At 36.1% G+C, this 14,653-nt stretch overlaps 1 protein-coding gene across 5 annotated transcripts in view; it reads right to left on the bottom strand.

Annotated features, from left to right (window-relative positions):
* Positions 1–14,653, bottom strand: part of RAP1GDS1 (Rap1 GTPase-GDP dissociation stimulator 1) — a 181,817-nt gene that overhangs the window by 105,574 nt on the left and 61,590 nt on the right. For 4 of the 5 annotated variants that reach the window (XM_010358639.2, XM_010358644.2, XM_010358648.2 and 1 more), the window contains exon 3: positions 6,060–6,182. In XM_010358639.2, the coding sequence (XP_010356941.1) occupies positions 6,060–6,182 (123 nt within the window). Of the gene's footprint in view, positions 1–6,001; positions 6,183–14,653 lie in introns of all 5 variants that reach the window. The other variant, XM_030916306.1, reaches the window with a different exon arrangement.

Here is a 14,653-nt window from a genome sequence, read left to right as displayed (position 1 = left end):
ATGAATTCAATGACCATCTATAGGAGAGGACACACCAATCTTCTTATTGACCTCTTCAGTTAATTGTTACTTGAGATCCTTCATAGATTTTAAATCTTTTTTTCCTTGAGACAAGGTCTTACCCTATCACTCAGGCTGGAATGCAATGGCATGATAATGGCTCACTATAGCTTTGAACTCCTGAGCTTAAGGGATCCTCCCTGACCTCAGCCTCCTGAGTAGCTGGAATTACAGGCGTGTACCACCAGGCCTAGATAATTTTACTTATTTATTTATTTTTGAGACGGAGCACGGAGCTTTGCTCTGTCATCCAGGCTGGAGTACAATGGCGCAGTCTTGGCTCACTGCAACCTCTGTCTCCCGGTTCAAACGATTCTCCTGCCTCAGCCTCCCGAGTAGTTGGGACTACAGGCGAGTATCACTACACCCAGCTAATTTTTGTATTTTTAGTAGAGATGGAGTTTCACCATGTTGGCCAGGCTGGTCTTGAACTCTTGACCTCGTGATCCGCCCGTCTCAGTCTCCCAAAGTGTTGGGATTACAGGCATGAGCCACCACGTCCAGCCAATTTTTAATTTTTTTATAGACAGAGTTTCACTATGCTGCCCTGGCTGGTGTCGAACTTCTAGTCTCATGTGATCCTTCCATTGTGGCCTCCCAAAGTGCTAGGATTATAGGTGAGAACCACCAGGCCTGGTCTAGATTTCAAATCTTAAATTAATATGCTACTAACTCATATTAAAGACAGATGTTCATTATCCTTTTCACTGAACTATGCCTAGTTCCCAACAGTAAGGTGATTTCATTGACTACTAAAACAAGAAATTTAGGAATGGTCTGATTTGCACTCATTCATAAATAAAACTTGTTTATCTTATTATTTTACTTGTTTTGTTATTGCTATTCTTCAGGCAATGGCAACATTGATGAATTGCTGTGTTTCTTTTATGTTTTGCCTATATGATACCAATCTTTCAAAATTTTGACTACAATCAATAGCTTCAAGTATTCTTGGAATAGTAGAGGGTAAATAATTACAGAAAAATTATGGAATCAAACTCTTTGGAACCATTTTTTACTCAAAAACATATAAAGATAAAACAAAGCTAATATATTCCTCAGCTTTCAGTCACTGTCAGTCTCTGGATAAAGTAAAAAAGAATTTCTTCTAAGAATCTTTTGCTTTTCAGCTAATTTACTTTTTTAACCAAAGAGTGGCAGCCCTCGCTATCTAATTTGAAAGACATAAAGTTATCATGCTTCAGGCAGATATATTTAAAAAAATACCAGGGATGTGTAAGAATGTTTAAAAATGTTATACATACTACATTGGAGAAGCTTCAGAATGGCTGACAGTCATCCTTCTTCAAAGGGGTTCCTACCTATGCCTCTACGTTTCACGTCAGCTATCTTTCACAGCTGGCTGGATTCTGACTCAATAGCCTAAAAGACGGTCTACTTTGAAAGATTTCCTAAAAGAACAACGGCAATGAACTTAAAAAGAAACAGGCAAAAAATCAGATTCTCTCTAGGTAATCTGAACTCAGAGAACTGAAAATTTTGGTTCGGGGAGTGGGGCAGTACTGCAAGGGAAAGAGGTTGAAACCAAGATACATGCAGAATGACAGCGAATAGAAATCAAAGTTAGTGGATGCCATTATGCTGCAGAAAGCAGGAGCCATTAAGTATTTCTGCATATTTGTATTTGCCTACACGACACATAATTCATTTTTTTTCTTTGCAAAACATGTGTAGGTTAATGTAGAAATTCAATACAGAGGTTTTAAGGAAATAGGTACTGCTTTATTTCAATATCAATAAAAATGAAAAGTTGATTTCCACCTAAGACCAATGTTGTTCCCTTTGACTGTAGTAATATATTCATTAAATAATTGTTGATTATTTCTATTCTTTTCTAAATCTAGAGTGTTAACGCTTTACTTTCTTGCTTTTACTTTCTCAAACCTACTTGAATTACACATTTATTCAGCAGCATCATAAAGTACAGGCTGTGATGAAAACCACAAAATAAAATTATCTTCTTTTATATACACTGAGATTTATATCCCCCTCACATCTCCTCAAATATTAAAAAACCTAATGTCCACTTTCTCCACTTTCAGCTACCTGAAGAAACTAAGTATTTTATTAAAACTCTTTTAAACCAAAATTTTCAAGCCAAAGTAGAGTCCACCTCAGTGTCTATTAGACTAAACCATTATATTCACGTTTGAATTTTCTCTAATAACCTCCTTGTGTTAATGCTTAGGTTTTTATATTTTTATTTTGAAAAACAAGGAAAACCATGAGGCATGAATATTAAAAGAATGAGTGACTTTTATATGTGGGTTGTCAAACTGACATTTATATTTTTCATTCACACTTTGTATTGCCCTTGTTTTTAAAGAAGTACTGGCCGGGTACGGTGGCTCATGCCTGTAATCCCAGCACTTTGGGAGGCTGGGGGGGGGGGCAGATCACGAGGTCAGGAGTTCAAGACCAGCCTGGTCAACATGGTGAAACCCCATCTCTACTAAAGATACAAAAAATTAGCCGGGCATGGTGGCGGTCGCCTGTAATTCCACCTCCTCGGGGGACTGAGGCAGGAGAATCGCTTGAACCCAGAAGGTAGAGCTTGCAGTGAGCTGAGATCGCGCCATTGCACTCCAGCCTGGGCAACAGAGTGAGACTCCGTCTCAAAAAAAAAAGAAAAAGAAAAAGAAAAAAAAAGTACTGATAATAATTCTTACAAAATGACGGAGGTTAAGCTTCCAACACTGAGGTCTGAAGGTATACTTTCAACTACTTGTCAACATAGTGCATTCTTCTGGAGTCTCAACTTTATTCAATGATTTCTCTAGGGCACACATGCATTTCATACTAAAAGAAACACGTACATGTACCTGTTATGGAACAGAGGGCAAAATTAAAATCAATAAAATAGAACAGGAGACTTCTGTATTTCTGGTTAGTGCTCTTCCCAGGTCCTCTTGGGTGTAAACTTTCACTCTGTTGTTAAGAGCACTCAGGTGGAAGTTTTGATAAACACTTTGCAATATGATTAAGTACACAGAAGAACAAAAAAGCGTAATGTTAATCAAAACTCCTGATTCTGTACTGCTTTAGACTGAAACTTGGTTCTCAAACTTTATACTCATCAGTATCACCTAGAGGACTTGTTAAAACAGATGGTTGGGCCCACTCCTGAGTCCCTGATTCAGTAAGTCTGGGTGAATGGATCCAAGAATTTGTATCTAACAAGTCCCCGGATGAGTCTGTTGCTACTACAGGTCAAAGGCAGGGAACTGCTATAGAAGAACAAACAGCAGTTCAACTTTTGCTGGTTTTTACACATTTTCACATCAGTCACCAGCCCAGTCTTTCATGTTACATGCTGCTACCCCTGTACTCAGACCACCTCTACACATTCCACTGCCATCATAAAATCTCATTTACTGAAAAGAAATGAAAGGAGAGAAACAAACTAGTGAATAAAATCCAACTATTATCACTTAAGTGTGACGACAGTCAAGATATTTAGCCTCTATGTTTTCTCATGTGTATAAAATAACCCTATCTCATAAGGGATTGAAATAATGTAGACAACACTTAAATTATGTGAGCACAAAATCATAGCTAGCATTAGGAAGTATTACTATTATTATTACTTTTGAGAGTCCAATTCTGAAATATTCACAGATATGTCATATCTTGCTTATTTGTTCTTTGCCTCCTATCAGTCTTAAGTCTATTATATAAAGGAATAATACATTTAAAAGGTCTAAAAAATCTTTTACTATAATTTATGGTCAAAGCTACCCTCCCACATTAAACTCGCCCATGGAACTTCTTATAAATCCTCTAAATTCTGAATGTCAGCATAAAGGTGTGTTAATTTTTAAAGATTCTTTTTCTATGTACAAAAACCTATTTGGGGTTTATGTGAATTGAAGAAGTATATGCTAATATTTCTCCTCTGTGCACAGCAGAGTAAAGATGAACAAATTAACTTCCAACGTCATATTCTCTGGTTCATACAATCTTTTTCATCGTCAATTTCTACCAAGAAATACATGCCCAATCAGTATACAATGTTGTGCCAGGTTGCACTTCTGAAGTTATGTATTTATTTTGAAAAGAACACTCAATGGCCAGACTCAGTGGCTTACGCCTGTAATCCCAGCACTTTGTGAGGCCAAGGTGGGAGGATCCCTGAATCTAGGAGTTCAAGACAAGCCTGGGCAACATAGGGAGACCCTGTCTTTACAAAAAATAATAATAATTTAAAAATTAGCCAGGCATGGTGGCACATGCCTATGGTCCAGCTACTCAGGAGGCTGAGGTGGGAGGATTGCTTGACCCTGGGAGGTCAAGTCTGCAGTGAACCGTGATTCTGCCACTACACTTCAGCCTGGGTGACACAGTAAGACCCTGTCTCAAAAACAAACAGACAACAAAAAAAAAAAACCACTCAACAAGATTCTGGTCCACTTTCTCAGCCAATCACTTAAAAAAGTAATTGGCTGTGGTCATGGAGTAATAAACATACCAATGTATCCTATTTATTTTAACCAGTGGAGGTTAGTGATATGCCCTTTATTAGCCTCTGATTAAAAGCATAAACATTAAAAATTCTATTATGTCTTTAGAACATAGCTGTCATCTACTAGAGTATTACTACAAGAAACTCTTCAAAGCAGAGTTGTCATGAAATTGTGACAGAGCATTATGAGGAATTTTATTAAGAAAGACAATAGAGGAATGGCAATCCATTTCACAAAAATCTGTTATCCAAAATTTCTGATTTTACACTACAAGAATGCTAAAGAAAAAGGATTTTAAGATAAAAATTGTGGAGTCTCTACCTTGATTTCTGGAACTGCATACTGTGACTCTAACAAAGTTAAAAATAAAAGACTTGTTCTTAAAAACCAAGACGCTTGTACGTAAGAAAATTCAGATAAGGGTTGGTCCAGGTTAACAAGCAACGTCTGGAAAGAATTCATTTTCAAACTAGATCTGCTTCTTAGATGTGACATATAAGAGTGATAAATGGCCAATTTTCTAACAACCACCAAAAAATGATATACCAATACGGAATCTAACTTGAAATGCATTTTCAGAACCTCTACACAAATGACAGTTTCACACAATTTTCTTTTTGGCAACACACCTAAAAATACATTGTTTAACCAGCGCAAACCAACATATACTGACTGGTACTTTACAAAGTCACCTGCCATGATGAAGCCAGAATTTTAAAATTCCTTCCCTTTAAAAAATAATATATGAATCGTATTACAATAAAAGGCTAAAAAATAATGTAAAACTGACAAATTGAGGCACACTAAAGGTATTATATATAGTATGGCCTTCTCTTATGCTTAAAAATTGTTTTAGGAATTCAGTGTTTTTCTTGAACTGACTGAACTAAAACCACTTGCAAATATTTATGCTATAATTCACCCAAAGAATCTCTCAGTGCATAAATAGTACACAATGGGATGGATTAAGTATTCTATAATCTAAACTTTGTTGTCATTATTGTTTTTCCAAAGTATTCTTACATGGAAACTTAAGAAATATATGTTTTCCACAAAGGTGAGTGTAGAAAATAGAACATATATTCCAACTATACTGTTGAAGTGCCAGTGTCGGAACAATAGGCAAAACTAAAAAGAACAGTGAGTTTATGTGGGTATAACACAAACAAACATAAATATTTAAAAATATATTATCTCTTATGCCAATAAAGATGAATGACTCAGTGGCAAGTTCAAGACTCTTATACCAAAAGTAATAAGTAACACAGGTATAGCTGACGGCAGCAGAGCTTTCCCATAATTCTACTGAGAAGGAATGGGTTATCAAATGAGACATGTATGAATGACTGTAACTATAGCCATTTAAAACAATTACATGAAGAGTCAAACAAAAGATAAATGAAATAAAAAACATCTAATCTACAAAATTAAAACATAAATTAATAAAGCATACTGACAAGTAAGATGTAAAACTGAAGATGTTCCCAGCAGAAAAGTTCTTGAGGTAAACCTCACCATTTTTGGCTACTTCTGCTATGATGTTAGCTACTTTGGCTTTGCAGGAAGACTGTGGAGTCAACAGACTTGCAAACAGCTGAAGTATTCCACTTGCCTGGATTTTTTCACTTGTTTCTGTATCTAAAAGAGATATACACAAAGAGCTTCAATGAAAATCTTTAATGGTAAGACTGACAACCGTTATCTACAATAAATTATTCAAGAATTTTTCCCACCCATAATATAAATTAGTTTCAGTACAGATTCAAATATATGTGTTTATATAAAATTACCTTCTGCTCCACAAGCTGCTTTTATCTTGAGTTTTAATCTGCACAAAACACCTGATAATATATTTTGTTTATTTACAGTCAGACTATAAAGAAGTTCTTTCTGAATATATCATTTGCGTACCAAACTTCCTCTCAATGTTAGTTCTAACCCTATCTATTCAGAATATAAATGCTTTTTTTCTGTATCTCTTCTGAATTCTAACAGCTATCACTTTCTATAAACTCTATGGTTCTCTACAACGCCATAGCAACTTTTAAAAATGGCAATTATATAGGCAAAAAACTCACCTCCTATCATTTTATATGGAATGAAAAGTGATAGTCAAGGGATTACATGGTTCCTATGACTACTATGTTTTTCATACAACTCATTCACATCATCATTAATGAAGAAGGGAAACAGTACATTGCAACAACCTATAGTATTCTAAATTCTATTTGGTGATACAGAAATTCAAAAGGCCCTACTTCTTTCCTTTCCTTCTTTTTAAAATACAAATAACGGGCCTAAAAACAAGCTACTTCATGTATGTTAAAAAGAATGACCTATTAAAATATAAGATAAAAATAAAGAAAAGCTCAAAGAAATAAAATTACTTGTGAACAATGAAGAGAAATGGCATGTGTTTAAAGCTAGAGGGTTATAAGGCTCATTAAAACATTCAATTGAAATTTGTTTCTATATGTAGCTCCTCTATGTCCTTTAGAACCTTGGATATACATAAAAGTAATAGAGAACCCTAAAAATTTCTTGTTAACTAAATGGCAGCTGATGTGATCAGTAAAGAGTAGGAAAATCATTTTTTATAATTTGAGAAAGTCCACAAAAAAGTAAGTAGCATATTTCTTTATAATAAGTGCTGATTGTTTAATACAGTTTTTCAAACTGTGGGTCCCAATCCATTAGTGAGCACTAAAATCTACTTGGGGAATGAAGACTAGAAACTGGTTAAAAAGAGAGAAAGAATTAACAACATCTACAACAACAAAAAAGAGAAAAAAAATTGCACATGGTAAGGTCAAACACTACTATTGAAATTTTGGTATGAACTATGTATATGCATATGCATATGTGCCTGTAAGTATATACGTACTATATGTAAAATGTATTTCTAATCATGGGTTTGAGGAAAGCGAAAAACCATTGTTCCATGTACCCCTTGACTACCAGGATTTGGAGTTAAGGAATGATAACACTCCAGTTTATGCTTTTATTTTATTGGACTAAAAAATACGTTTTTATGGTACCACTTGAAAATGTGACACCTTTTTTTTTTTTTTTAAGCAAAAAGCCATAAAGAGCTAAACTTAATTTGCCATGTTACAATCTTTTCTGTTCTGACCATTGCTACCAGAAGATATATAACCTTAGAACATTGGGTCATACTGCCCCAGGGGTCTAGTCCCACCATCTGCTGGTACTGGGATGACAGCAAATGTCTGGCATAAGGCATGAATCATGATTAGATATGAAGCCGAGGCATTTGTTATGTGTGGAGGCAAGCAGTTAACTGCAAATCACCCATGCATGTCTCATTTAACTATAACTAAAAGAGTGGCTTAGTATCAGAGTAGAATGTCAGGGGCAAGGGGAAACCCAAACAAACAATGCTAACTCTTGCACTCCAATGACACTTTCCACAGATGAAATCCAGGGAACTGGGAGAATAGCTGTACTAAACAGGAATCCAGAATTTGAAAATAGTATTTTCACTGCTATTACCAAAGAAATAAAAGGGAAAAATGTAACCTGTTTTTTCACATAAATCTGATTTACAATTTAGAAAAATCTAACAGGGATTATTTTTACCTGCTAGCATACAGATTTCTATATAGGTTTAGAATGTAAATGTCTGGGAACTACCACTTTTCTTTGACATAAAAAAGTAAAGAACAAATTTGTACTTTATCACAAAAACACCACTGTCCAATAATTAATTACAAAGTGTATTTTTTTTTATTTTTTAAGCTTTTATTTTAGGTTTAGGGTACATGGGTAGGCTTGTTACATGAGTAAATTGTGTGTCATGGGGGTTTGGTGTAAAGATTATTTAGTCACTCAGGTAATAAGCATAGTACCCGATAGGAAGTTTTTCAATACTCATCTTCCACCCTCCCTCCTCAAGTAGGTCCCAGTGTCTGCTGTTCCCTTCATTGTGTCCATATATCCTCAACGTTTAGTTCCCACTTCATATATATACACACATACATATATCATATATATCATTTATATCACATGTGATATATATCACATACATGATATATGACATATATCACACATATCACATGCGATATATACGGATATAGATCACATATGACATATATGACATGTGATATGACACACCACACATATCGCATGTGATATATGACATATCACACATGTCACATATGTGATATATATGACATATATCACACATACCGCATATGTGATATATATGATATATGACACATCACACATTGCATATGTGATATACGACATATTGCATATGATATATATCACATATATCATGATATACATACATGTATATGATGTATATCGTATATATCATGATAAATATACATGATACATATCATATATAATGATAAACATACATATATGATATATATCACATATATGATACATATGATATATATGTGTGTGTGTGTATATATATACTTTTCTTTGATGAGACAGTCTTGCTCTTTCAACTAGGCTGGAGTGAAGTGGTGTAATCTCAGCTCACCGCAACCTCTGCCTCTCGGGTTCAAGTGATTCTCATGCCTCAGCCTCCCAAGCAGCTGAGATTACAGGTGTGCACCCCAACACCCAGCTAATTTTTGTATTTTTTAGTAGAGATGGGGTTTTGCTATGTTGGCCAGGCTGGTCTTGAACTCCCAGCCTCAAGTGATCTACCTTAAGTGGTTCCCCAAGTGCTAGGATTATAGGCGTGAGCCACCATGCCTGACAGCTTCCACTTAAACGAGAATGTGTGGTCTTTGGTTTTTTGTTCCTGCGTTAGTTTGCTTAGGATAATGACCTACAGCTCCATCCATGTTGCTGCAAAGGACATAATCTCATTCATTTTTATGACTGTGTAGTAGTATTCCATGGTGTATATGTACCATATTTTCTTTCTTTTTTTTTTTTTTGAGACGGAGTCTTGCTCTGCCACCCAGGCTGGAGTGCAGTGGCCGGATCTCAGCTCACTGCAAGCTCCGCCTCCCGGGTTTACGCCATTCTCCTGCCTCAGCCTCCCGAGTAGCTGGGACTACAGGCGCCCGCCTCGTCGCCCGGCTAGTTTTTTGTTTTTTGTTTTTTTTTTTTTTTGAGGCGGAGTCTCGCTCTGTCGCCCGGACTGGAGTGCAGTGGCCGGATCTCAGCTCACTGCAAGCTCCGTCTCCCGGGTTTACGCCATTCTCCTGCCTCAGCCTCCCGAATAGCTGGGACTACAGGCGCCCGCCACCTCGCCCAGCTAGTTTTTGTATTTTTAGTAGAGACGGGGTTTTTTAAGTAGAGACAGGGTTTCACCGTATTAGCCACGATGGTCTCGATCTCCTGACCTCGTGATCCGCCCGTCTCGGCCTCCCAAAGTGCTGGGATTACAGGCTTGAGCCACCGCGCCCGGCCCATATTTTCTTTATCCAGTATATCGTTGATGGGTATTTAAGTTGATTCAATGTCTTTGTTACTGTGAATAGTGCTGCGATGGTGTGTGTGTCTTTATGGTAGAATGATTTCTATTCCTTTGGGTACATGACCAATAATACAACTGCTGGGTAGAATGGTAGTTCTGTTTTAAGTTCTTTGTAAAATTGCCAAACTAATTTCCACAATGGCTGAACTATTTACTTTCCCACCAGCTGTGTAAAAGCATTCCCTTTTCTCTGCAACCTCACTACCCAGCTGTTATTTTTTGACTTTTTAATAGCTGTTCCAACTTGCATAAACTACAAAGTTTTAACTTCATTTCATATATACTTTTTGCACTGGCATTACACTGTATTTCAAAATATACACTGACCTGTGAACTGAGGATGTTCTCAGGTATCTGTGAAAACCCTTGAAACAATTTTAAAACGGCACTAAGGAGTAGTCAGAGGTTGATGTTTATATGTCCAAATGAATGGCTACTTGTTAAAAAAACAAAACAAACAAACAAAAAAACAAGATAAAAAACCATGCACTGTGATCAGGATTCTTCACTATCTGTAGCCAGACTACTACTGACATTTTAAACACACTCCTTTTTAATGTTTGCAGGAATCAATTCAACATCTTTCTCCTCCTTCGCATCTAGGTGCAGTCATAAAAACGTTTGAGAATGCCTACAAATTATAGGCAGCTGGCAGTTTTTGAATTTTGAAGGGCCCATATATGACGGGCAATTGCTACTTTAAAATAGTATCTGTGGGAGCTGGGGCAGCAGTCATATCCATCACAATAGCCCTTGAAGTTCTTCTAGCACTCATTCTGTCCCTGAAGCCCTATGTCCTCACTCCATCTGACCTCCTGGTGGCAAGGAGGCAGCTTAGTTATGACACTGCCAGATATCGGAAAGAAAAGGAAAATTGGGTGATCAGGCCAGAGAAACTTGAAAGAAGAGTAAATCAAGAAACCAGGCTATAATGTCATATGAGCAGAGGCTAAAGCACAACTCACGCAATTCCTCAAGGCCAATACAAAGTATTACAAAGGAGGGAGTACGGAGAATGGGAGGGAACTCATAATTTAAGGTTACAGCTTGAGAAAGGCTCAAGTTCCAAACACAACTGCCAAGTAAATATATTAAAATAATTGGCTTTACAGTTAAATACCAAGAGGGAATTTCCAGGTATGCTACTACAATAAACTGAATTTATGATGTTATATTAGCATACAGGTTTCATGAGGATAAACTAATGAAAAGCAAGCGATAACCAATTTATAGTAAACCCCAAGTTAGAAAAATAAAAATAACGACTGCTATTACTAAGACTCTATTAGGTTAAAAGTGTATTTGGATTAGATTGGTAATATAGCTTTAGAGCAATAAAAAACATTTTAAGTTTTACTTAGAGTTATAAGAACAATAAAGAATGGTAAAATAGTGGCCTAGGGATCCTTATGGCAGATTGTGAGAAGACAGGTTTTCACTGAAGGCTCAGACTTGGGATTAATGACAAGGACCAGAAATATGAATCAAAGGGGGGCCATGGGTATCAAGGTTTCTGGGGAATTGTATATCTCTCAAGGGGTAGATTTTAAAAATAGGGTGTAACAAAGAGACTTAGCCCTATGCTGCTTTGGGTGATCTGATCTAAACCCAAGGCTTCATTTACCAAAGAGACAGGTCCCCAATCCTCTCTCCTTTTATGCAACAGTAAACAAAGCATTTGCACTTGGGTATACGCTAAATACCTCAAATTTAACAAAATCAAAATCAAATGTACCCTCTTTCCTTTAAATTCATTTTGGTTTCTATCTCAGTGAATGGTAGGAAACCCATTTAAGCCAGGAGCCCTAAAATAATTATAAAATTTTCTCTTTTAGTGAATAACTTCCTGCCACCCACTTTTAATCAGAACATAGGTCCCACAGATTCCATTTCACTATTGTTTTTTGCATCTATCTTCTCCCTTTCTACATTCATATTACTTCAAGTTCTCAGTTCAGACCTTTGTTAAATGCAACAGCCTCCTCAAGTCTCCCTAACTCCAGTTTGCCTCTCTCACCCCATTCGCATCTTTCATCTACAATAGCACAAGAATTAACTTCTGGAAATGTAAAGTTTATATCATTCCTTTAAATTTTTAAGCAATCCTCCATATCTTTTCATTAAACATTCAAGCATATCCGTATTTCCTAATCCTTTCTCCTGATACTCCTCCATGGACATCCTACACTCTAGCCATACTAAATTACTTATAGTAATCCATATTAATCATCTTATTTCATAACTCCTTTCTGCATATGATGTTCCCTCTCTGCAATGTCACCCCCCTCACCCTACCATTTTAACTAATTCCTACTCATTAGACTCACATTGTCCTCATTAAAAGGTACCTGATTGAAAGCTATTCAATCTTTTTAATGTTATCTACTTCCATAAACACTGTGTGTCTTCATTTTTTTAAGAGCATTTGTAAAAATTTCAAAGCATTTTCAAACACATTAATCTCTTCATTTTAGAAGTCATCTGAGATAGGGATGATACGTCATGTTCTTCATATTACAAATAAGGCCATATAAGATTATATTGGAAAAGGAATAGGAAACCAGCTTTTGTGATTTCTTCTCCAAAGCTCTTCCCACTACAACTGTCATTCAGAAGTTATATGTTGCTGACTATACTTTGACCTGATTTGCCAAATTATTATGTGAAAAATATTGTTATTTAACACATTTTACAAGAGTAAGAACTAAGGTAAGACAACTGAGTGAGAAAGAGATGTATAGTATTTTGGGATAGCTAAACTGAGGCAGTGATTAAATGAGAGTCAGGCAACTGTGTATACAAAGAATGAAGCAGGCTGAAACAGACTGAAGAATGTGTGCAGTGGCTCACACCTGTAATCCCAGCACTTTGGGAGGCCGAGGTGGGTGGATCACTTGAGGTCAGGAGTTCGAGACAAGCCTGGCCAACACGGTGAAACCCCATCTCTACTAAAAATACAAAAATTAGCTGGGCATGGTGGTGGATGCCTGTAATCCCAGCTCCTCGGGAGGCTGAGGCATAAGATCTCCTGAACCCGGGAGGCGAGTTTGCAGTGAGCTGAGATCGTGCCACTGCACTCCAGCCTGGGCAACAAAGCAAGACTCTGCCTCTAGAAAAACAAAAACAAAAACAAAAAACAGAACGAAAACACAGAAGAGAAATATGCTGAGTATAAGTAGCTTAAAGTATGGGCCAGACAAATGAGAAATTAATGTTTCTAAAAGAAAATGAAAGTGTTTGAAGTGGGGGTGGCAGAGATGGAAATTTAAAAAAATGGCAATTCTTTCACTGATGACAACCTTCTCCCCCAGTGAAGAAAATTGTTTGAGGATCTTAAATAAACAAAAGGAACATGAAATGCAAGAGTTTAAAAAAAGGATATATGCAGTCATGAAAAGAAAGAGAGCAGAACAAAAACCCATTTATACCATGATTCACCATCAGAAATAGATTCACTAAAAAACTAAGTTTTATAAAATTACAGTAAATGATTTTGATAGTCTTGTACTCATCTCAATTCCAGGGATAATGTAGGATGTGGGAGTGGGAGAAGTTATGTGTGTGGAAATCATCACTAGAATAAGCAGGGAGATCTGCTAGTTTGACTATTTTCTTTAAAATTACCACTAAGTAGGTCATTAAGCAGCTGCTAAAAAATTTAAGAGTTACATGGTTAAAAAATAAGATATATTTATTGAGAATGTAAACACCATGAGGAAACGTGTTAATGACTGTGGTATAAGCAGAGTATATAACTAGATGGTTCACCAAGAAGTTGAATTACTGAAGATATGAATATTTACCTATAAGAAATATGGATTTCTTACTGCAGACTAAGAGAATGAGGATATAGTAAAACATAATGAAAAACTATTTTCAGCAAAAGATCTATCTCCATTTTATTGTCAAATACTCTGGGGGAAAATATGAAGTAAATAAAGATAAACAGATTTGGCATCTGCAAGATTCTTTGAAGTCCTCGATTTGCTAATGTTTACTGTGAGCCAATATGATTATACACTGTTTATCAAGTAAGTCACTTCTTAATAGGGCATCTAAGAAAATGAGTAACCCAAGGAATCTATTTAAAGAAACACTACTTTATACAAGTGTGATATAAAATTTACTCCACTTTTCCAGGAAAACAAGACAACAGAAAAGTTAAAAAAAAAAAAAAGGTAAGAAGTCACTTAAAATCAACATTAATCTTGGCCAAAGGAAAAAGTCAAGTGGCTCACAGTATCATCTTAAAAGATAACTATCACTATGGTCTAGCAATCTAAAAGAACATTACATAGTCATTAAGAATATCATTTTAAAAGAATATTTAACATGATAAATGCTGTTTTTTTAAAAGAAGCTACATTTATGTGAAATAATTCAAATTTGTAAAATAAAACAAAAAACTTTTTCATATTTTCCAAATTCCATACAATTTGAAAGTTATCCAAATCAAACTGGAGTCATCTGTGTTTAAAAACAAATAACCCTAATAGAGCCAGAAAAGGTCATGAAGAGGGTGTTCTCCTGCATAAATCCCTGATAACAAAAACTATCACAGAAGACTACAAAAACCACAAAGACCATCACAAACTTGCAACCTCAGTGAGGACATCTGCCCAGCATCTGCATGACCAGCCTCAGA

The sequence above is a fragment of the Rhinopithecus roxellana genome, chromosome 2, assembly GCF_007565055.1.
Source record: "Rhinopithecus roxellana isolate Shanxi Qingling chromosome 2, ASM756505v1, whole genome shotgun sequence".
NCBI lineage: Eukaryota > Metazoa > Chordata > Mammalia > Primates > Cercopithecidae > Rhinopithecus > Rhinopithecus roxellana.
The sequence above is the reverse complement of the archived record's forward strand: the minus strand, read 5'-3'. Positions and strand labels throughout refer to the sequence as shown.